The sequence below is a fragment of the Cibotium barometz genome, chromosome 10 (genome assembly GCF_041138505.1).
Source record: "Cibotium barometz isolate CiBa-2024 chromosome 10, ASM4113850v1, whole genome shotgun sequence".
NCBI lineage: Eukaryota > Viridiplantae > Streptophyta > Polypodiopsida > Cyatheales > Cibotiaceae > Cibotium > Cibotium barometz.
In genome coordinates this window covers 8,504,185-8,529,054 of record NC_141055.1, presented here as the reverse complement: position 1 = coordinate 8,529,054, position 24,870 = coordinate 8,504,185, and the positions used below count along the sequence as shown (strand labels likewise).

The 24,870-nt window shown below is 44.5% G+C and overlaps 1 protein-coding gene across 3 annotated transcripts in view; it reads right to left on the bottom strand.

The window, feature by feature from the left end:
• LOC147634521 (protein cornichon homolog 1-like) overlaps positions 1-18,740 on the bottom strand; it is a 48,619-nt gene extending 29,879 nt beyond the window's left edge. For all 3 annotated transcript variants that reach the window (XM_086803600.1, XM_086803599.1, XM_086803598.1), the window contains exons 1-2: positions 18,561-18,740; positions 16,485-16,666 (exon numbers count right to left, since the gene is read on the bottom strand). In XM_086803600.1, coding sequence (XP_086659726.1) covers positions 16,485-16,666; positions 18,561-18,635 — 257 coding nt within the window. In that variant the 5' untranslated portion in view covers positions 18,636-18,740. The remainder of the gene's footprint in view (positions 1-16,484; positions 16,667-18,560) is intronic.
• Positions 18,741-24,870: the final 6,130 nt, after the last annotated feature.

Genomic DNA, 24,870 nt, shown 5'->3' with positions numbered 1-24,870 from the left:
AGAGGAGGTGGACATGGCGGTGGCACGATTCTTCTTTCATGACCACATAGCATTTCGGGCGGCACGGTAAGTCCTTGGCACTATGCTCATGTACTATTCAAATATCATGCTCTAAAGACTAAAAGACTAAATGATGGTAAAAATCTGAATTTTGTTTGTGTTTTGCATATGGTGTTTTGGATAGATCTCCATACTTTCGGGCCATGTGCAAATTGATAGCGGAGTATGGACCCTCTTATGTTCCCCCCTCTTCGGAGACCATCCGCACCTCTCTCCTTGAGAAGGAGAAGGCAAGCGTGGAGGTGGCGGCCAACCACATGAAAGAGCAATGGGCTGAAAATGGTGTTACCCTCGTCGTTGATGGGTGGAGTGACACTAGAAAGCGCTCCATCCATGGAGTTGTTGCCTACTCACGAGGGGAGACATTCTTTGTCGACTCCCATGATGCTTCCGGGACGGGGAAGAGTGCCGAGATACTTGCTGCGGAGTGGGCAACAACACTAGAGACGGTGGGGGCGGAGAATGTCATTGCCATATGTGCGGATGGAGAACCGGCAAATAAGGCGGCGGGGACAATTCTCCAAGCAACTTATCCTCGCATCACCGTGTGCTTTTGCATGGCCCATTGTCTCAACAACCTTATCAAAGACATAGGGGCCTTGGATTGGGTTGCACCTGTCATTGAGGGTGCCAACAAAATAGTGACCTTTGTCCTCAACCATCAAAGGGTGCAGCACGAGTTTTCCAAGAAGTCAAGCCTCTCTCTTCTTAAGTATTCCGAGACGAGGTTTGCATTCAACTTTCTCATGCTAGGCCGCTTGTGTACATGTAGCGGGGCATTGAGGGGACTCTTCCTCAGTGATGAGTTTGCACGCACTTCAGAGGCTTCCACGACGGTCGGCAAATTTTGCAGGGAAAGGGCAGACGATGCGGCATGGTGGGAGGAGGCCAAGGCGCTTGTGGAGATGGTGCAACCGATTATTGATCTCCTTAGGGTAGTGGATTCCACTCAACCATGCATTGGCAAAGTGTACGAGGCAATGGATCGCATGACAGAGAAGCTAAAAGCAATGTTCAAAGTCAAGCCTCACTACAAACAGGTCAAATCCCTATGTTTGAAAAGGTGGCAAGCCTACCACTCTCCCCTCCATGCTGCTGCCTACATTGTTGATCCTGAGTTTCAAGGCAAAGGGCAACACAAGGACAAAGAGGTGAGCAAAGGCCTTCGACAAACCTTGCATCGCCTTTACACTAGTGAGGAGGATCGCCGCACAATCAAGGACCAATTACAGATTTATAGAGAGAAGCGGGGGGCTTTTGGTTTGGCAGATGCACAGGCGGACCGCTTCAAGATAGGGTCTGCACTTTGGTGGGAGGATTATGGTGCGGAAACTCCAAAGTTGCAGGAATCTGCTGTGCGCGTACTCTCGCAGGCTTGCAGTAGCAGTTGCCTAGAGCAACTCCGGTCAGTTTATAGCCACATTGCCTCTAAGAAGAGGAACCGCGTTGGTGTACAGCGTGCAAATGATTTGGTATTTGTCAGTGCCAACTTGCGAATGCTTTGCAAGGGCTTGACAAAGAAGGCAGATCCTTTCACCGAATGGGAGCAGGCACAGCAGGACCCACATCTCTCTGATCAGCAGAGGGCCGAGATTTTAGAGGAGCTTGAGGTTGTGCCCGAGGGATTGTCCCCCCCACCTCCCCCTCCCCCTCCACTTGAGGACCAGCCTATGGAGGACTTCACTGAGGAGGTCACGATTGATCTTCACCCTTTTCAGCCTCTTGCCTAGTCTCTTGAGTCTAGAGTCTCGAGTCTCGACTCTTGCCCCACTTTTTTGCTAGCAATCTTGTATCTTGGCACTTAGTCATTTTGCCTTGAGTGTACACCCTCCTTGGGCCTTTCATTATGCCATTTGGCATTTTTGTTTAGATTGTACACTCACTTTTGTTTATCACGCCATCGGCGCCCCATTATAGTTTTTTGCTAATACGACTATGCATTTCTCCTCTTTTTGGTGCAATTTTGTGCTTAATGTCTTGGTTTCTAAGTGTAAATCAAGTGTGTTAAAAAAATTTGCAAAAAAACAATTGTTTTCAGATTGCCGTTTTTTTCACCGTCCCCGGGACGGCCTTTTGTCCCGTCCCCGTCCCGTTCCCCGTCCCCGTCCCATGTTTCTATGGGCGACACACAGATCTTCGACATCACTACTTTTGTGATTGGAGAGTTGAGGTGGAAAAAGAGACCCGTTCCTCGGTCAAGGCTCTCAGGACCGACAGAGGGGGTGAGTTTACATCCCAGGAGTTTCAACAATATTGCAAGAATCGTGGCATTCGGAGACAGCTTACTATAGCATATACTCCATCACAGAATGGAGTTGCGAAGAGGAAGAATAGGACCATTATGGAGATGGCCCATGCTATGCTTGAGCATTCTTCATTACCTCGACATTTCTGGGCTGAGGCGACTTCCACTGTTGTCTACATTAAGAACAGGTCTCCTATTGCTGCTCTTCCGGATAAAACTCCATATGAGGCTTTCTATGGTGAGAAGCCCTCTGTTGTTCATTTTTGGGTATTTGGTTGTTCGACGTATGTACATGTGCCTAAGGAGCATCGCTCCAAGTTGGACTCGAAGTCTCAGCGCATGACTTTTCTCGAATATAGTACTGTGTCCAAGGCATATCGTCTATATGATCAGCAGGCCAGCAAAGTTGTTGTGATGTGGTGTTCGACGAGACTCCTACATCTTCAGAGGGGGGTGGTGAGCTTCTTCCTCCGCCTTCTCCTTCTCCTCCCTCTGCTTCTGTTACACCTCCAATGGATTCTTAGTCAGATGATGATGACTCTACTCCTCCTCCAACGAGTTCGAGCAAATCGGTGCATGGATGGTATTTTCAAACAGTTCGTGATTCTAGGTTATGTGAGCTTCCTTTTGCTCCTCTGTCTGGTTCTCTCAGGATCCAAAGTTTCAGGGAAACAAATTCATGAGGGCAACATGTTTGTTAACTATGCTCTTATGTCCTCTATTATTCACGGTCCTTCTGATCCCACATATGTGGATGAGGCTCTTTCACATGAGCCTTGGTGTCATGCTATGCAGGCAGAGCTAGATGCTATTGAACATAATGGCACTTGGACTTTGGTGCCTAGGCCACTACAGCATAAGGTGATTGGTGTGCGCTAGATCTTCAAATCGAAGTTCTGAGCTGATGGCAGCTTGGACAAGCACAAGGCGAGGTTGGTTGCCAAGGGTTATGCTCAGCACCTTGGAGTCGACTTCGATGAGACCTTCGCTCTGACAGCCTGGATGACTACCATTCGCACCGTTCTTGCTCTTGTAAGACATCATTGAAAGCCCGTATTCCAGATGGACGTCAACTTTCCTGAATGGAGAGCTTACACAGGAGGTGTATGTTGATCAGCTGCTGCCGGGATTTGTGGTTCGAGGCAAACAGGATCAGGTGTACCGGCTGAAGAAAGCTTTATATGGTCTAAAGCAAGCTCCGCGGGCTTGGTACCAGCGGATTGATGAGTTCTTTCAGAAGCTCGGCCTGCGCCGGTCTCAAGCACATTCGAACCTTTATATCCTCCTTGAGAGGGGGTTGATTGTTATCATTGTGGTCTATTTTGATGACCTCATCTTTACAGGTTCTTATTCTGTGAGGATCCGTTCAGTCATGGATGCTTTGGAGAGAAAGTTTGAGATGACGGATCTTGGCCTTTTGCATTATTTTCTTGGCTTCGAGATTTGGCAGACCCCTAAGGGTATTTTCTTCTGGGTCTGGAGCCATTTCATGGAGCAGTAAAAAGCAGCCTACTGTCGCGCTTTCCTCTACAAAGGCAGAGTATCGTGCAGTTTGTTATGTTACATGTGAGGTGACTTGGTTGCGGAGATTATTGGGGGAGCTTGGCTTTTCTCCTACTGGATCTATTCTTCTTTGGTATGACAATCAAAGTTGCATCGCCATTGCCAAGAACCCTGTGTTTCATGCTCGTACGAAACACATTGAGATTCAGTATCACTACGTTCGTGAACGGGTTCTTGCTGGAGATTTGCGTTTGGAGTATTGTCCTTCAGCGGAGCATGCAGCAGATTTGTTCACCAAGCCGGTTTCTCAGGCTTCCTTGGCTCCTCATCTTCGGCTTCTCGGAGTATGTTCAGCATCTGGTGCTGAGAGGGGGTGTTAGCACATTCATCCCCAGTTTCTGCTTATCTTTGGAGTCCCCTTTTTGGTACCTTTTCATGGCCCTTGGTTGTGGGCTGGCCACCCTATTTTTATATACTTTTCTAGCATTTTTCCCAGGTCGGGTGCTATATGCCCAGTCGGCCAGCCCTATTTACCTATAAATAGGTGGGCTTGCCTCTTTTAGTTTTCATAGTCTAGTATTCCTTTTGCTATTCCTTTTGCTTCCCTCACTTATGAGACTGTTCATGTCTCTTGCTTGGGATATGATGCATAGTTGCTTCATATCTCCCTCTCTCTCTCTCTCTCTCTCTCTCTCTCTCTCTCTCTCTCTCTCTCTCTCTCTCTCTTTCAGAACACTCTAGTGCTTGTATGCTTCTGCTCTGTGCACTCGTTCAAATAGCACCATCACTCCAGTGCTTCGTGACATAGCAAAGTTGGAAGGAGGTGGAAACTCTAGATGTCAATCCATTCCACAAGCCATTGTTGATGAGGTGATTAGGGAGAACTCTCTTTTGCAAGTGGAGAACACAAGGTCAAGCCAACCTCTTCGACAACAAGAGCTCGAGGAAGAGACACTCATGCCCTCTTCGGCATCTGGAAGCGCGAGTGTCAATATCGCGAAAGGATCGGGGTCAAGCTCCCAATCAAAGCGACCATGACATCCCTCCAATGATGCCGGTACTAGAGGGCTTGTACATGTGACATGTGAGGTCTTCGACCGTTGTAATCACAACCTTAGTCTAACTAAACTGCACTTAATGATGTTTAAGAGATAGACAAATATGTGTCAATGCAATGCAGCTATATTAATTGATGAATGCGGTTACAATGAGATCTAAAGGGATCTATGCTGTCCTAGATGATGTCTACCCCTGGAAGAGAGGGAAACATGCTGAATAATGATGAAGGATGGCTGTCCTGACTCCACTGCTGAGTTCCACCACTTGTATGCTGGTATCCCTCTATGTAGGAGTTGGGAAGATGGCTGAATATGCTGATTACTGATGTAGATGCTGAACTGCAGACCCCAAGGCTTCTAGGAAGAGAAACGATGAAGAGCAATATGCTGAGAATGGGCCTGAATGCTGGAATGTTGTGATGCGTGGATGCGCTGCTGTTCCCAGCCCTCTTGGTGTAGAAACGCTGAAGGAACACACTGGTGGATGCTGAACTGTATGCTATGCTGGACTGAATGCGTTGATGGGCTGAACGCTGCAGTCAGATGCCCTTTCATCCACTAAAACGCTGATGATCTGATAGGTGATGATGGGCTTCTATTTATATGCGGGTACTGATGCAGGTCGGCCAGTTTGTTGCAGTCGGCCAGCTCTGAATATGCTCACGACTGCCATAAAATACTATAAATGCCATAAATGCTATAAAGGCTGGTCGGCTGACTTGAATGCTGTCGGCTGCCTCCACAACCCCCGGTCAGAATATGCAGCGGAGATGATGACCAAATCTGGGAACACGAGCAAAAACGCAGGCAGAAAAACAGCACAAGAGAGAGAGAGATGTAGGCGTGTAACTCTCCTCTATATACACAAGAAGATCCCGAGAAATGATACAAATAAGGTATGGGGGCTGGGGGCCTATATATACATCCCTGGGAGGGCAATCGGCCAACAGATAAAGTGCCCACGACTGCTGAATAGGTCCCACGACTGCATAAATGCAGTCGGCCAGCAGATGAATGCCCACGACTGAGGAAATCCAGTCGGCCAGCAGCCCAGTAGCCCACCACTGATGAGCATACAGTCGGCCAGCACTGGAGTGCTCCTGGCATCCTCTGGCAACCCTCCCAAGCCTCAGAAAAATGGGAAAAAATAGGGGAAAAATACGGGGAGTGAGGAAAAATGATAAAACACCTCATAAGGGCGGGCACACCCACAACAAAGGCCCTGGTGTATAAATCTAGACAGGAGATGACTTCTAACACCCCCTCTCAGCTCCTGGCTGTGAAACCAACCACTGGGAGCTGGGGTGCCGCCTGAGCAAATCCTGAGAGAGCGACTTCGTGAAGAGGTCCACCGTACTGTCCTCCGTCGAACAGAACTCTAGCAAGATGTCATCAGCAACAATCTGTTCACGAACAAAGTGCCTCTGGATGACCATGGGCTCCTCCAGTGGAAGCCCAAACCTGCCATGTAACTTCCTCCTGCTGCTCCGTAAAACTACTCCTGGGCCATAAGTAGATCCCCTCGTGTCCGAATCTCCTCCCCAAACTGAGTCACTCCAGACGTGGAGTCGGACTCCATCCAACAATCCCCCTCCTGTGTACAAGAGTCCATGATCCTTCGCATGCCGCAGAAACCACAGGAAACGCAATCCTGCCTCCCAAAGAGACATCTGCAACCAAGAGCTCAACTGCCTCATCAGGAAGCTCCCGTCCAATCTGGTGTCCATCAACCAGATGCATGAACCATACAGCTTCTGAGTCAAAGAGACATCACACTGCTCACAAGGATCAACACCTGTTACGGTGCACAAATAAGTCCTGGAAACCTGATGAAACCTGTCAACCACCCCCTCTGAATCCGGAACCACAAAGCCTGGAGAAACCACCTCCTTCTGCAAGTAAGCACCTGCCACCTGCCTGGCTTTCCGAAAGGTCCCCGTGGAAAGAACATCCTCATCTATTGGAGGTTCTATGTCCCGAACACTATGAGACATCAGAGCATAAGTGACCTGTTCAGCTTCCTCTGACTGACGAACACAAGAACTACCAACATCAGTACTGGAAAGTTCCTGCCAATTGCTTCCATCTACTGGCAAGCTATCCACCACCTGGTCTCGGAAAGCCCGCACCTGCAGCGTATCCACACTTGAGTAAGCATTACCAGACTGCCACTCATCACAATCCTGAGGACTTGGGAGAGAGAGTGCTGAAAGCCTGTAAACTCCATTCTCCACTCCGCCTTCCCAAACCACTTGGCCTGTTGCTTTGTCCCGGAGAGCAACAAAATGCTCATCAAACTCCACCCGTATGCCAGTCTTGCAAACCTGATGCACTGACAACAGATGAAAACCAAGTGCCGGAACATACAACACCTGGGAGGAATGCTTCCCCCCTCTGCCATCGGGAACTATCTCCATCCTGCCCTCACTGTGAACTAGGATAGTGGACGTATCCCCAGTAAGAATATGACCAGAATACTTGCAGAGATCCTGTAAACCGGAACGGGAAGGAGTCATGTGCCTGGAAGCACCACTATCGAGAATCCACTCCCGAGTATCCGTTGCGACGAGTCCTCCAATCTCCTCCCTGCCTGAAGAAAATGAAGCATCGGTGTCCATCACCTCCAGGTGCACAAAAGCCGGAGTCTTCATGATTGCTGCTGAGTAGTCTTCACCCTTCTCGGTCTTCCGCTTGGGACACTGCCTCCAGTAGTGGCCTTTCTCGCCACAATCATTACAAGTCCTCTCTACCTTCAGTTTCTCGCGGTCAGCGTCGGACTTCTTCTCAGAAGACTTCTCCGATGAAGCCTTCCCTTTGCCCGAGTTACGGCCTTTCGACCGTTGGCCAGTAAAGGCCTCCGAACCTCCACCCTGAGGAGGGTTTGTGAATCGTTCCTCCTGGTCCAGGACCATGGGCACAAGCTCCTCCCACGTGATGGTGTTGATCCTGCCACTGGTAATCAAAGACGAGTAAAATGCTGAGTACAAAGAGGGCAAGTGTGACAACAACGTTATGGCCATGTCCTCTGACGATATCTCCTTCCCAGCCTGAAGAACTTCCTGCTGAAGAGCCTGCAGCTTGTTAATATGCTCCCGCATCGTCGACGACTTTGCAGGGCTCATAACCCGCATCTGTACTTCCAAGGAAATCCTCTTCATGGGCGATACCCTGTTGTAAAGTGAGGCCAAATGCTGCCATATACCTCTGGCCAGCGTCATGTGCTTTACATGATTGATTACCTGTGGTGTGCACTTGAGGAAAATAAACGAACGGACCCTGGCGTTGACACGATCCCACATCTGTGTCTGGGCCTCCCGGTCCTTTCGGATCGACGGTAACTCCCCTTCCTCTACTTCCGGCCGTGGAACACCAACGACGAGACGAAATCGGCGAGTTCGTAAGACTCCAGAACAGATTCCATCATCACCTTCCATATGCCGTAGTTGCTCCCGTCCAACTGACGGTCCACCGGGAACGTGGGGAGTGTCGGGATCTTCACATGTCTCTCGGCCATCTCAAACAGATCTGCCATTGCGGGGATGTACTCTGAAAGGGGTGGGTGGGTGGGAACAAAGAAGAACTAATACCTACAAGTGGCTGTCCAGCAAATCAGCCCGCCTTCCTCTTGCTTCTCCTCTTCCCGATCAGTGGGACTTTGGACCAGTGGTTGGCTAAGCCTGAGAACTGCACTGAAAGATGAATGACAATGTCCAGGACATGGCCACTGAATGAGGGCATAGGCCGGTTTACACTAGTAAGTGGCCGCCACCGAAATGTGAATGTATCTTGAATTCTAAGCAAATTTTGAAGTGACCGTAGTGGTCAAAGATGGTCAAGAGACCAGAAGGAATGCAGATGACATCATCCCTAAAATCTAGGGAGCTGTATTTTGGGCAGTGTCGGAATTGAAAAGTCTTCGCGTCAGTTTGTGCAGAATGTCAAGGGGACCAAAAGCTGGCAAAGGACTATTGTGAGAGTGTGAACCAGTCAGGAGATTTTTAGCTTGGAAGATTGCATGTGGAAAAGGCTTAAAAATGTGCCAAGTGTCAAATTTATGTGCATTTTCCACATTGAGAAGGGGGAAGCGTGGGATTTTGGGCTGAATGAGGCTCATTTGCAGCCATTATGGTGGATTGTTGCAGGTTAAGAGCTCTTGTGGTGCACTCCCTTGCCCTGCAACTCATGTATTGAGGGTTGAGCTTGCTCCCCACAGTCTCTCTCTCTCTCTCTTTCTCTTGCAGACTATGGTAATGCTCTCATCAAATAAAATCAGGTACAGTTGTGTGAATTTCATGCTTATATGCAAAGGCTAGTTGCCTCCTTGAACAGGAACCGGTGTAGTTAGTTCCTACACCAAAGCAGGGACGGAAGAGGATAATAACCTCTTCAATACAACGCTGTTTCAGCACTGTTTAGGTGCTGTTTTTGGGCTGTTATGTTGCCCGGTTGATGCCAGAATGCAGTAGGACTTTGCTAAAGTCTTCCAGGACAGTACAAGGGTTAATTTGGGCTGAAAACAGAGCTGAAAACAGGTCTGTGCAGAAAATTACAGCAAGCTGAATTGTGATGTTTTGGACTCCATTGGATAGTCTGATGCCTATGGAAGTGAGCCTGTCAGTTGGGACTCATTCTGAGATGTTATGGAACAGTTTTAGTGCAGTTATGCTGGCAAATTTCTCCCAGAATTTGTAAAACTCAGCTGGTGCAAGTAGAGTGCTCTGTTGCACTCGAGCTTTGTATTTTCCAACTTTTTAACAATAAAGAAATACCGCAAGGGGCGCCGGACTTCGGGGCCAATGTGTTGTTGAGCGAGGGAGCGAGGATTCTGTGATTGTGTGTCTGAGTAAGTCCAGGTTATTTGTGAATGAATTACCGCTTTATGTGTCCATAGACCGGTTTTATGGTTCCGTTGCCGGGACAGGGTCCTCTTTTCTGCAAGAGCCCGGACACGGATTGCATTGGGTGAACAAGAGAGACACACAGAGAGGTACAGCTGATTACAGGTGAGAAAGATTACGAGATCTTTCTTTGGATACAGGATTCCTTTGAGGGCTCAGTAGACAGCATGGCAGATAAGGGAAAAGGAAAACTCCCGGCAGAAGAGAGTTCCTCTTCTACCCGCCGACACCGTAGAGAGATGACAGGTGCCAGAGTGTCAGCATCTGAGCGGACACAACCATTGTCACAGCCAGCCATGTCAGTAGAAGAACAGGAACAAGAGGATTTATTTCATGCGCAGCTCCTGAGCATGGTTGGTACCTTTGAACAGCTGGTGAAGAATCCCAGGATGAAGAGATATTTGCAGTCAAGGACAGGGGATTCCCAGGCTGAATCATCTCAGCATGCAGTTGAGAGGGCACAGGAACAAGTCCCAAGGATGCCACAGCATGTAGAGCAGACACCAGCAGTGGCAGCTGATCCAGTGCAGCATGTTACACAGGCACAGGATCAGGCAGTTAATGGTCAGGGCAGTAATGCACAAATGGTTCTGCCGACCATTCCTCCTTTGGTTGCTGCCCAACCTGGTTATTTTGGTGGTGGGTCTATTTTCCAGGCCATGGCTAGACCGCCCACAGCTTTGCCAGGTTTGATGCCAAGAGGGTCACCAGGACTGATGCCTACAGAATTTGTGAACCCTCTTTATGCCAACATAGGTGTGCAGCCTGGACTTCAGACACATTTCAGTCCAGTTTTGATGCCTGCAGCACCTGTTAATGTGGCTGAATTTTCTCAGCCTAGTGGACAAAGGGCAGCAAGGACTGGTGCAGAGAAAGTGCAGAAGGATTTGCCATTCTTACAGCCGCCAGTCTATGATTACTTGACCCCCAAGAGCAGTAAGCAAAAGGATTACAAAGAAGGTGGTCAAGCAGTCAAGTTTGAGACTTTCAGTGGGATGCAGGACAAATTGAAAGCGTTGACTTTCATTCAGCAGTTTGATGCAGCATTCACTGGAGGCAACTTCACAGAGTCTTCTACATGGGTCCAATTCAAGCAGCAGTTCTCTTTTGCATGGCTGACAAACACTTTTGAAGTGGATGTGATGACAGCATGGCACAAACTGGATGCAGCTAATTGTGCAAATCTGGAAGAGTACAATAAGAAGTTTTGGGATGCACTCTTGCCAGTAACTTCTAGCAAATAGAGAAGTACTGTTGTGGTTTGCCCAAAGAGATCAGGGATTACTGTATGAAGACCAATGTTTCCAACATGACTCAACTAATTGAGAATGCAAACATGGCTAATGCACTGCTTCAGGGAGGTTCAAGTGGTTTCAAGAGCACAGTGAAGAAGGAACCTCAAGGCAAAGGACAGAAGAGGCCACTGTATGGCAAGTCATTTGAAGAGAGAAAGGCATTGATGCAAGCTGGGAAATGTTTCATCTGTGAACAGAAAGGGCACATGGCTGCAAAATGTCCACAACAGCCAGCAAAAGATGCGGAGGATAAACAAGGGCCACCCAAGAAGAAGACAATGCCAAGTGCAGGATTGATACCTGACATGGTTGGTGACCAGCCATGTGATGATGCGACAGAATTGTGCAGAGCATGGGGTAAAATCAGAGATGCTACAGTGCTGATTTTCTTTGACCCTGGTGCTCGAGCCAACTTTATTTCACCGGCATTGGTAGACAAGTTGGGAATTCGTGCTGAAGAGATGGGACCAGTTGGACAGGCTGATTTGGCATGCCCTGGGCATTCAGTTCCTGTCACTCCTATACTTGGCAAACTTCGCATGCATATACAGAGTTATGTCGACACAGAGGAGTTTCTTATCATGCCCTTGGAAGGATGTGATGTCCTATTGGGAATTCCATGGTGTCATAGGAAACATGCAGTGTTGGATGCTTTCAACAAGAAAATCACAATTGTACATAGGGACAAGACTCATGTTCTGGATGTGAAGCTGAAAGGAGATTATGGACTAGATACTATGACATCCCCACTAACTATGACATCCCCACTAACATCATCAGTGCCCAATAGTGGGTGTAGAACTCTGTATGAAGATATGCTCTCTCTCACACACACACACACATAAGAGCATATATTCACACAAAGCCCTTCGTACTAAGTTTCTGTCAAACCTCCGGAAATGCAAGGCAGACTCAGCCCATAATGAAGCCTAGCACTAAGGGAAGTAGCAAATAGAAAGAATTAATGCTTTTTATTTAGTCTCTTGTAACCTAGAAGTTACAACTTACAAGTTATTATTATGTCAACTTGAATGTAGGTAAATACCAATGACATCGAACTCACTGCAAAGAACCTTAGGAGCATTCAGCCGAGGTAAGAGACACCGGAAGATGCCATCTATGTTGAGCTCCATAGAGAGCTAGAGGAGATAGATATGCACGTCACCCGTACTCGAGGTCGTGAACACCTTGCTGCTAGTGGTTCTCATTCCACCACCACGAGCAGAGAAGGCATTAATGTGGTGAGTTGAGACTGCTAGACTAGACGGAGAGGAGCTCGACCACCCATCCAAACATATCGTCGACGAGGCTTTGCTAGCTCTTCTACTTATGCTACAAATGAGGATGCACCACTTTGTCAGGATGGAGCCCTTGAGGATGTAGATGCACACAGCCCCGAGCACGATGATGATGGCAATCTCATCTCAGATGGGGATTTTCATTTAGAATCCAGTGAGGAGCCTTCTCTCAGTATTAAGTAGTGATGAGAGTGAGGCTGCTAGTGGTAGATCCGATAGTTCGGACTCTGGAGTCTGAGTGATTAATGGAGCCTGGTCCCTAGGCCATGAATCTTTTTGACCATGTGGCATGTATAAATCTTTTTGATATATGAATCATGAATCTATTATCTTCTCACTGTTTTGAGTATTCAATCATTCTTAATTTCTATAAAATTTAATGGTCTAGAGTCTAGTCTTGAAAGTTGACTCTCTCTCTCTCTCTCTCTCTCTCTCTCTCTATATATATATATATACATACATACATACATACATACATACATACATACATATATATATATATATATATATATATATATATATATATATATATATATGTAATATATAATATATATACATATTATATGTAATATATAATATTATACATATTATATATACATATTACATATAATATGTATATATATTATATATTACATATATATATATATTATGTATAATATTATATATTACATATAATATGTATATATATTATATATTACATATATATATATATATGTGTATGTATGTATGTATGTATGTATGTATATACATATATATATGTATATATATATATATATATATATATGTATATACATACATACATACATACATACATACATACATACATACATATATATGTATATACATACATACATACATACATACATACATATATATATATATATATATATATATATATGTATATATATATATATATATGTATATATATATATATAACAGACGCCTCTCACATGCCTCTAATGTCTCTAAAAAATACGAGTCTTGTACCATACCCGCCTCATACCAAACGCATCTAACAACCCTGGCCATGAGTCGTGTTGTGTGGCACCACTGTCCAAAGTCCACTAAGGAGAGTGGGAACAAGAAGGAACAGCCTGCTCACCACTGGAGGGGGAGTCTTGGACTCCAGATCAATTAGGGTGACGAAAGCTGACTCCTCTACAACTTTGGTGGATGAGCTTGCCCCTTTGTCCTTTGACTTCTCTTCCAAATCCAGCATCGTCGCCATAAGAGACCCTGTTTGGAGCAATAATCACAAACCTTCTGGTTGCAAAAAGAATTAGAAGTTGAAGACCCCTTCGACTTTCCATACTTGAAGTCCTTAGAAGGAGGTGCCCCACCTTTGCCTTTGTTAGGCTTCCCCCCTCTCTGTCCAATGAAAGCCTGGTTACCTTTCTTTGAGGAAGAATCCCTAAAGGCACAAGCTCATACCAGGTAATGGTTTCCGTCCATCCTGAGGTAAGAAGTGAAGAATAGAAACTCTCATACTTTGGAGGCAACTGGGCAAGTAGCCGGATAGCCATATCCTCAATGGAAATCTCCTTTCCGCACCCCGAAATCTCATATCGCAATGACTCCAGTTTGTTGATGTGATCCTGCATGGAAGTAGAATCAGTGGGTGAAAGCTCCAACATTTGAAGCTCTAGGGAAACTCTCTTCATAGATGTCTTCCGGTCATAAATGTCGGAGAGTCTCTTCCAAGCAACATGTGCATGGGTATCCCGTTTGATGTAAGGCTTAAGCGATGACTGAGGGTTGAGAGTTCAAAAGAATGAATGACCAAGCACGAGCATTAAGTCAATCCCATAGAGCAGCTTTGTGCGTAAGGGCATCCCTTGTATCCTCATCCTCTGCGATGGCCAGATTGGGCCAACGGACCGGTCTAGTGATGAACTTCAAAAGATCATAAGTCCCCTTGATTGCTTTCACCATGACTTTATAGATGTCGTAGTTTGTGCCATCCAACTTGGCATCTGAAGGAAAAGTCAGAATAGTGGGTCCCGGGTTGGATGAGTGCCATGATGTACCTCCTCTGGAAAATGCAGCCATCAAAACAGCCCAAGAGCTGCTCTTTGCACTTGTAGGGAGGATGGGCAGGATCGAAAAAGAGTAGAGAGGAGAAAAAAACGCAGAAAATGCAGATCTAACGCAAGTATGAACCATTGCGGACAGCCACCTAGTTTGCGTGAAAACGCAAAAAATCAGCACCAATCAACAATTCCTAGTCTAGACGCCTCCATGCTCTGATACCATGTCAGAGGGCACCGGAAAGATGTAGACGAATGACAAAAACACTAAAGCTCCAAGACAGAGATGAGAGAAAACGGCAAAACACTGATTCACTAATCCTCAAGAAAAGAGTGGATACAACCAGCCAGTAGGCGACGAGTGGACTCTGTAGGCAGAGGGCTGAAGGTGCTCACCAAAGTGATCAAGAAAGAACTATCAAGAATGATCAAGGAATGATGGATAGTGAGGAAGAGGGCAGCACATATATATACTCCAATATGAGCTGCCTGACTGATCCCTAGTCTCCTACACGACCTGAAAATAGGTAAAAGCTCCATAAAAAGGGTGGGCAACCCACATCAAAGGCCCATAAAAAAGGGGAAAAATATAGGAAAAATGGGGAAAAATATGGGGAATGCTAGAGCATAGAAATGCCTCCCATAAACACCAGAAAAGCCACCGACAAGCGATGATATATGCTAACAAATCTAAAGTAGTAGGTCAGATGTGGATAGCTCATCCGGGAGATGTAGTGCAATGAGGCATGATGTAACACGCGGAAGCTCTGGGGGGTCTTCTTTCAGCCCTAAACACCACTGAGAACATGCTGATGCAAAAACGCAGACAGAAGGGAGAGTGTAGAGAGAGAGAGAGAGAGATATGGCTGGAAATTCAGTATATTTCTGATGGTACAAAAAGGTACCTACAATCTACAGCCATAGGCTGCCTCTCTTAAAAAGGTGAACATCACCAAAAACAGTCCTAGTCTAGTGACCCTAAGGACCCACTCCTTATGGGAGTGAATGAATATTACAATGAGCACCCTAAGCTATTTATAGCCCCTTTGGACACAAGGAGAACTGGCCGACTACTGGTCGACCAGCCTACTTGGCATATACTCCATAAAAGCTGGTCGGGCAGCCCTGTTCTCCATAAACGCTGAAGCGCTTGCTGCAGCCGCCAAATCTGGTACAGCCGACTCCCTGGTCATGTAGCCGACAGCACCCTTTCTTTGTTTTTCCATGCCTTGCTCCAAGTCCATTCTTGGCCCAAAACTGTAGCATGCTCCTAAACTCTGGTCTTTTTCTGGCTGCCCCTTCTGGACTAGCTCCAGAGAATGTCCATGGCATTTCATGCACATGACACATGAACTCCAAAGCAGAGGGAAATGTTTTTTCACTTCTACAGCATCATTGGCCGTGGAGCTGAGAGGAGTGTTGGATGTCCAGTTTACAGTGCATCTCCACTTGTGAGCCTCCTTAAGGGGACATCGGAGTGCATTCATAAGTGTTATATTTATGGGCATGTGAACAGTCTCTTAATTAAGTTTAAGGTTAGTGTGAATACACTTTACTTTGAGGCTAGGTCCAATGCCTATATAGGACCCTCATGTAACATTATTCATAAGTGCAATCAAGCTGAAGCAAGTTCCCTTGTGCTCTCTCTCTCTCTCTCTCTCTCTCTCTCTCTCTCTCTCTCTCTCTCTCGTGCAAGAGCATGTGTTCATGTCATGAAGTGTTTCTCTCTCTCCTCTTCTCTCCCATTGACTGTGCATTTTCTAAAAACTAGTTCATCTATAACAACCAAACCCGCTAACTCAACTGTCAAGGTCCAAACTCAACAGACAATTCAAGTAAACGGATTCAGTGTTGCAGTCTAGAGATGCCAAAATGGGCAGTCTGGATGGCCCCTCTAAATTTTAATGGGGTGGGGGTGGTTGGTAACAAGCCTTTGACCATTTGACCATTTCCAATCATTTATCACATTGCTTCTAAATCCTTGTAGTATCAGAATGAAAACTTTAAGAGCTTACAAGACAAAAACATATAAAGCACTTGACAGCATACAAAGCAAAAATACACTATGAAAAGATTCCAAAGCAATATGGAGCCACATACAAATTTGCATGGTAGTAAACCATTGGAGCATTGATTAACGCCATGATCCAGTGCCCAGTCAGCAAATACACTCCACAAAGGCTTCCCTGAATGATAAACTCGGGAACTACAAACTTGTTGATGGAGGAAGCAGAGTCAAATGGGTTGGTGTAATCCAATTCCAAGTCAGATAAGCACATCAACTGTTACAACAGCAAAACCATTCATTTTACCTTGTTAGAGTTGGATTTGACAAGCCTTGCTGAAGAGAAATCTTCGTTAGCTATTCCCATCATACAGTAAATGTTCTTCAAAATCTATGGAATTTTTTACAAGAAAAGGATGGTAACACAATACAAAACAGGGATACTCAAAGCGTGCTCACAAATAAAAGCCACTGGTTTAGAGGGGAAAGAAGGGGTACCACGGAGCTTCACACCTTCCCTCTTCTACTCCTGCCTATAACTCTTTTAACACATGTAAGGTCTCATCCATTCGTGAAAAAACTCTTTTAAAAAAAAAAAACTTGTGCATATTCTCCTCTAAGCACTTTGCTTTGGATCTCCTCTCAAAATAAGAAGTATTAGGATTGACGTTGACTTCTGCAATAATGCTAAGTCTTTTGCAAAGTGCATAGCATGTAGGAATATGATAAGGAGATAGCAGCCAAGACTACTTTAATTTCTCCAAGTCTCTTGATAGCTAAATCTAGTGCAGACACGAATAGACAACCCAACCACTAGACTCATGCATAGTGCTTGCTTGACTGCAAGGATGGTTTGCTGGCGTCTGAACCCTTGTTCTTGGTTTGATCAGTCAGACTGATTTCAGCCTTGGTCCTTTTTTGGATTGTAAATTTTCGTAGAGACTCAGCCATGATCATACAATGAGAGCTTATCAAAGAGGTATTTCAACTACATGCTGGATCTCAATAAGTTTAATCCATCTCAACCCTTGATATGCAACTATCAAAGATTTGGATTATGGCCTTTGGTTGATCTCCAACATTTCATATATTCACCACTGCTAAGTATAACATAAGACAAACCAAACCTTGTCCCTGTTGAGCAACAACATTAGATTTTTTTTTATTTTTTTATTTTGTTCTTTGTGTGTGTGTGTGTGTGTGTGTGTGTGAGAGAGAGAGAGAGAGAGAGAGAGAGAGAGAGAGTAGTAATAAGAAAGCCAAACTGGCCCATAATACCCACTTACAACTGTTATTGTTGTAATAGAAGATGCATAAGACATTTCAAAAATCCTACTAGAAAATACCCCAAAAACCCTAAAATCACTAAGGCCTTCCATAGAATAGAAGGTGCATAAGGCATCTCAAAATCATACTAGAAAACATCTCAAAAAATAGAGGAAACCCTAGAATCACTAAAGCCTCCCATAGGATGAGGAAATCTATCATCCATTACAGACTGATAGGGTAACACGGTCCTCTACAACCTCCTCTGAAGACCCAATGACATCAAAAAGGATCCTCTGCACCAGTGAACATGCCCAACACTAATCAGGATGTCTAATAGTTGATCTCACAGGAACCTGCTACCCTGGATCTCAAGTCTCCGATGTGTACACTGTAGTGTAAGTCAGCTGTAGGAGGCAAGAGGCAGCTAGCCATTTAGATGTTGCCATGTATGTCCCCTTGCTCTCTTAACACTCTGGTTAAGCAACTTTTTGGTAGATCCTCCTCATCCCTTTCACGTGTCTTTCTGGCTCCACACTATGAAAAACAGGATATGAAAAGTGTAATTCTCTCGTCCCTAGTACGTCTTACGAGTTTGTCTCTATGTCTCTGTATGTCATATAGTGTAGAGCCAGGCATCTTTGATCCTCATACTAGGGCGAGCATGGCTGCAGACCCAGAGCATGGCATTGAATAATATGCAAAGCAGTGCCATATCTACATCCCCAACCCTATCCAGGGCTGATCCACACGATGATCTACGGTTTTGATGTTAAACTCAGTTTAACCTAGCATATCCCAAACATATCAAACTATTGAAAATCTCGGGCTCAGAAATCAGGCAGTTCTAACATCTACTGTTCTTGTGCTTTCCTCTACAAAAACTCAGAGCAGAAATGAGCTACCTGATAAATGAGGACCCCTAGCGCAGCAGCCACAGCGAAGAAGGAAAGAAGCCACAGCATCAGCTCCCAATCCATGGCTGACCTCGGCCCTTTGCCTCGTCTACGTCTAATAAATTAGTTGGCTTACAGTTTATTGCTTACACTTTAACCAAACATTGTGGTAGACAAACAAATAAGACTTATTTGTTTTAACATTTTCAAGGTGAAACCTTAACAAAACATTTAAATTAATTTAAAATATTGGCAACCCCACATATTATTATTTGATGGCGTTTTAAAAAAAACTGTTTTGGGTGCCTATTTCAGATCAATGTTTCAAACCTTATAATATTGAAAAGCAAAAATATGCTTTTTTCACGGTGTTTTTATATTTGAAGAGTTTCTCTTCTCTTTGAAGGGAAGTCTGCATTGAATCTCTTCTCTTCAGATTTCTGTGAAACATCTCTCTCTCTCTCTCTCTCTCTCTCTCTCTCTCATCATACTTTCATTTTCCTCTTTGTTAATGATAGTGTATGCATTTTTAAGATCTTTTTTTTACTTCTTTCCTTGTTTGTTTTGTAGAAATTTAGCCTTCCCCTTCATAGTTATGATTTTTCTTATGAAAAGGACCCTTATGTATGATACAATGATTTAAATCCTACATTTTCATTTTTTGAAATAAAGAACCTTAGATACTAAGGTATTCATAAATTTGCTTGCATGATTTAAAGCTTAGATAACTAAAAGCTTTCTCACTCTATTAAATGTAGTAAGCAAAAGCAACCCAAAAAAAAAAAAGAGGTGATCAGGTAACGTCTTGAAACAAAGTGGTAGAACTCATGAGTGTGGAGGAATGGATGAGAGAGCAAAACTTGTTTTTTACATTTTTATAAGAAGAGTGGATCTTTGGTTCCAAGGTGCAAATAAGTGACCCACCTAAAAAAAGTTAGTGGTTGGGCAGTCATTGTTCCTCTAGAAGGAATGCGGAAGGCTTGTTATTAGTAAATGAAGAAGTTAGGGTAGGAGTACCAAAACAGAGTGAGGGTCTCTATGAGGGATTGCATTTTTTTAATGAATTCTTTTTTTCTCTTTTTTCTTAATATCTTTTTTGACAATCACAAGTAGGGTTACAATGTTTTAGTGTTGAGCTTAGCAGGGTTCTAAGATTGGTTAGCAATGGAGGAGAAGATATGAGGGGTCTAAAGGAACATAGACACAATCATCAGAACAAGAGTGTGAAACTTAGTTCTCATTTGTTGATACATTGAAGCAAAGTAAGATAATAGCTAAACGGGGTTGTAAGACTGATTAGCAATGGAGGGGGTATGAAGGAACGTATACACAATCATTAAAACAAGAGTATGAAACTTAGTTCTCATTTGTTGATTGTTAATCCCATTTTGGATTAACAAGCATACTCCTCCAATTGAGAACATTAATAAGTGTCATGAAACGGCACTGTAAAAGTTATACATTATGAGATATTGGCCATCCAAGGCCTAGTTAAGTAAGTTTTGGGTGCCCAAGTGTGAATAATGGCCAAATGTATGTAAGGCATTTTCTCATAATGAAAAGACACAATCCCCCTTTGTGCTATCGAGAGCTCTTCCTTGTGTCTTGAGTGAGATTGAGAGAGAGAGCATTCTAGCATTTGTGCCTTTGTAAGGCATTTTCTTATAATGAAAAGACACAATCCCCCCTTTGTGCTATTGAGAGCTCTTCCTTGTGTCTTGAGTGAGATTGAGAGAGAGAGAGCATTCTAGCATTTGTGCCTCTTCTATGCTTGTATGGGAGAGTGAGAGAGAGAGAGAGATTGCCTCTATGCTTGTATGATTCATGCTTGTGTGGGAGAGTGAGAGAGAGAGAGAGATTGCCTTATGCAACAATGTGAGCAACTCTACGGTGACAGCATAGAGGTGGAGCTTGGAGGTTTGGAGCTTAACAAGTGAGCTTGGAGGCCTCAAGGGATTCAAGTTCAAAGAATTGGTAAGTGCCCTACGACAATTGTGTTCTATTGCTTATCCTTTAGAGGTGAATGCATTTAGTTCCCTCTTGGAGGTGTGGTAGCCCATAACATTTTTGGTGTCGCTGCAGGGGAAACACCTTTGTTTCTTCCTTCCTCTTGGAGTTTCAGCTCCCATTGCATAAGATTCATGATTGCCCTTGCATTCTGGTACTGCATTGTGTAGGAAATGAATGGATAAGATTTGTGTGGAAGTAAAAAATTGTGTGAAATTGGTTATGTTTGTTGTGTATAGTACGGTGGAGTGGTCTTAGAATAGAGCTTCATTGTTTTTTCTAGTTAAAATTGATATTTGCATCATTGGAAGCATCATCGTGAATGAGCAGGTTGATGTTATGTTTTACTTCTTTTCCAAAAATTCACGAAAATAAAAAAAATAAGGAGCCATTGACTGTGCCTTGAACTTGTATTCGACTCCTTAGACGTGGCACAATCGTTTTGGGAACTGTTGGATAAGTATTTTGCACCAAGAATCACATTAGTCGACAGAGGAAAACGTTCACGCCGTGAACTGTTTTCTACAACTTCACACCACGAATCGTATCCGACACATCAGCGTCGCGATTAACGCCGCAAATCATGGGATTGCCTTGCCAAAAATAGGTAACCTTATCTTAACACCTCTGACGCCACGAGGTCTAACAAGATTAAGAATTGTGAAGTGCAGGAATTTGTTCACGACGTGAACTTTTTCAAAACTCTTCACGGTGTGAACCAATTCGTTCATGACGTGAGCCATTTTAGAAACTTTCCCGATGTGAACCATTTTTTGTTCACGACGTGAACCCATTATTTTTCACGACGTGAAACCTTATCCCTTCACGGCGTGAACTTTTTCCTACAATCTCACGCCTTAATCAAATCCGACTCACAATCTTGGTATATTTAGGTTAAGGCTACGAAGGCCTTAAAAAGATTGACACCTATAAACAAGGTAACGAGAAGATCTGATTCCAAGAACAATTTTAAAAAAAACACGTGAAAGCGCAGAAATTCATTCACGACATGAACTGTTTTCTGACACTTCACACCGTGAACTGTTCTCTGCAATCTCACGGCCTCAGAAATAGATCGACAAAATCGGATCAAAACTTTACTGGGACATCAAAGTAGCTTATCAAATCATACATACATGCACTTAAGATCTGGAAAGCTCATCGAAGACGATCTTACACCTGACAATAATGCATCAAATCACCCAGGATCTTCCTATTAAAAAAGTGTGGGTTCAGGTCACTCAATGAGCACTCACTTGAGTGTCTTAACCTGACCATCGTTGAAACTAGTAGTGAAGAGTCCATGGAAGAAGGGTTAAGGTACTCTGGGTTTGGGGAAGAGGAGAAACCACCCTCCCCAACCAGATCCAGTGGTATCATTGATATCGCTCGGGGATTTTTTGGTCTCCAAACTAGTCATGATGAAGAAACGCAATTTGCGGGCATGGGTTCGTCAACCAGCACTGGACTTGGTCCAAGGCAAGAAGTGCCCATCCAAACATCAAATTCAAGGCTATCGAACACCGGCACCCCCCGAATGAGACGGGACATGGAAAGTGCGGCAAGGATAGGTCAAGTATTCTTTCCCACCTCAGAAGAAGAAGTAGAGTTAGATCTAAAAATGATTGGTGGAACGACAACCTACAAGAGTTGAGCTACAAGAAACAAGAGCTCGATACTCGAAGGGCGAGAGTTGAACAAAAGGAGATGGGAAGTTTAAACCTACTCCAATCATGGGGTAAGGAGCTAGAATTAGTCATGGGAAGAAGTGAGGGAGAAATTCCAAACTTAGAATCCATAAATGAGGAGCCCAGAGTTGAGGAAGGGTTTGTAACCCTAGAAGAAGAGGATAATCTAGCAAGAGTGGCGGGTGAAGTGGAGGATCATCTGTACACCAAAAAAGATATTAAGTAGATGATCAATCATCCTACGTTCCTACTACAGGACATGGAACTTTTAATTTTGCAAAGGCGTACAGAGGCAACTAATGATGAGCCACTCCAAGGTGTAGTGGCAGGACCATCCCATGGACCGAAGATACCTAGAAGAGCTAACACAGGAAGAGGAAGAGGTCTAGGTAGGGGGGAGCAATTTCTCAAAGACCAAGGGTGGATCCAACCATTGACCTTAATGCACAAGGACGGATCTATTGAATATGGCTACAGAGATGGGCTGAGGAATGGTCAGGGAACTAAGCATTGCTCTAGAATCCCGACCCTCCCAGATGAAGCCACACATCATTTCCAAACTCGTCCAAAAAAATTTTGGGGACGGAGATCCTATCCAACATATAGAGATTTTTGAATCCACATGCGAAACCTGCGGTAGAAGAATGCCAACGGCTTCATGAAGCCAACAAGCTAAGGGCTAACCGGGTCAGAGATACAATGTATCCACAAAACGAGCCAACAATGGAAAGGGAATTGGACGTACCTACTCCAATTCCAGAAGAAACGGAAGAGGGATCTCAAGCAAACACAATGTCCAGAATGTTTGAGGAAAATGCGATGGGTGAGTCCATCCATTCCTTCCCTATGGATGAATGTGAGACATGCACTTGGGGAGAACCCTCAATCACCAGAGAACCCAGAGAAATAGGAAGTTTCGCGCGGATGTACTATACACGCTTGTACAAATGCCATTAGGGCAACTATTACGCAATTCACCAACCCTATGGAGACATACATAAAGGAATGGGTAGAAGGCGGCGGACTAAAGCCAGCCCAATACTATAGAGGAGGTTCTGCCACCTCTTAGTAGAAAGAACCCTAAGACACAAGGAAAACCTGAGTCGTTAAGATACCAATTAATCAACAAGGACGTTATTACAAAAGCAATGACACAAATGCTATAATCTTGATTTATCATAGCGGGTACCACAGGCACTGGCTATCCTGGATGGTGGGGCGGGGGTTAGCATCATCACAAAATGTTGCTGGGAGAAGTGGGGAAAACTTGATCAAAAAAAGGCAGATCTAATCGTTAAAATGGTGGACAAAACATCTTCAAGGCCCATTGGACTTTTGGAGAATGTGAAACTCAAACTCTTTACGTTTCGCTATCATCATACATTTGTGGTTGGTAATGGACTTCCTGCGCCAACCTGACTCATATGACATAATATTGGGGAGACCCTTCATGAGGGAATCCAAATTAGTGCATGATTAAGCATTAGATCATGTGTATGTGCGTAGGGATTCATAAATTTTAAAGATAAATCTAAGAACATGGAAAGCACACCCCATGGAAGGGCAATTGTTCGGTAATGATTCAGTCACAAAACAGAGTGGACCACATCAGTACAAATATGCCAGCCCACGATGGAAAATTCCAAGGAAGAAGAGGAAACAAAAATGTATGCATCACTTTCTCCTCCAGACTTCAGTGAAAACTGGATGCATGTGCTAGCTACCATAGATGTGATGCAACCCAGGGGGACCCAGTATGTGGAATCTGGAACTGTCCCTATGACCTCTGTCTGTATGGTTAATTGGAAAACCATTGATGAAGCATCAGAAGAGGAGACGTCTAGCATAGAAGGGACCATAACACAAGGCCGTACCAATGCTCAATGCCTCAAAAGATGGTGAAAACAGAAATGATATATTGCCCGACAAAATGCCCTATTACTACGAAGAAAACCCCTGGATGCCCAGTGGCTAAGATATCTTGAGGCCGCTAAGGTACACGATGAGTTTTCCAAGGATTGGGGTGAGGAATTGAGTAAGATATCATTAGAGGGAAAACACAAGGAGAAAGTCACCCTTCAAAAGAGCCAAAAACACCTAAGCTTATGAAAGCTGGGTGTCAAAAAAGGAACAAAGCTTTGGCAGAAGCTGAACGTGAGGCTAGAAAAATCATGGCTAAAACAAAAAGTGAAAATGAGGATAAACCAGACTTGCTCTCAGTACCCGACCACTGTTCAAAACCTACACTGTTGAACGAACGGAAAGTGGTCCGATTGATGGCAACAAGGGTTAACGAGGATGGGCTATCCACATCATACGATGGCCCAACGGAGGTCAAGGAAGTTGATATTGCGGGAGCAGGAGAGGAAGCCAGACCCGTATTCATTGCTACGAACTTGACTTTGGCTGAAGAAGATGAACTCGTTGCCCTCCTTAAGGAATTTAAGGACTATTTTGCCTAGAATTACAAGGAGATGAAGGGTGTACCACCTGAGGTAGTGTAGCATACGATTCCAATCATGGAAGGATCAAGACCAACCAAGCAGAAACCATACCAGATGAATCCTAAGTATGTGGCAATTGTAAAGGAGGAAAATGACAAGCTCATTATTGCGGATTTCATC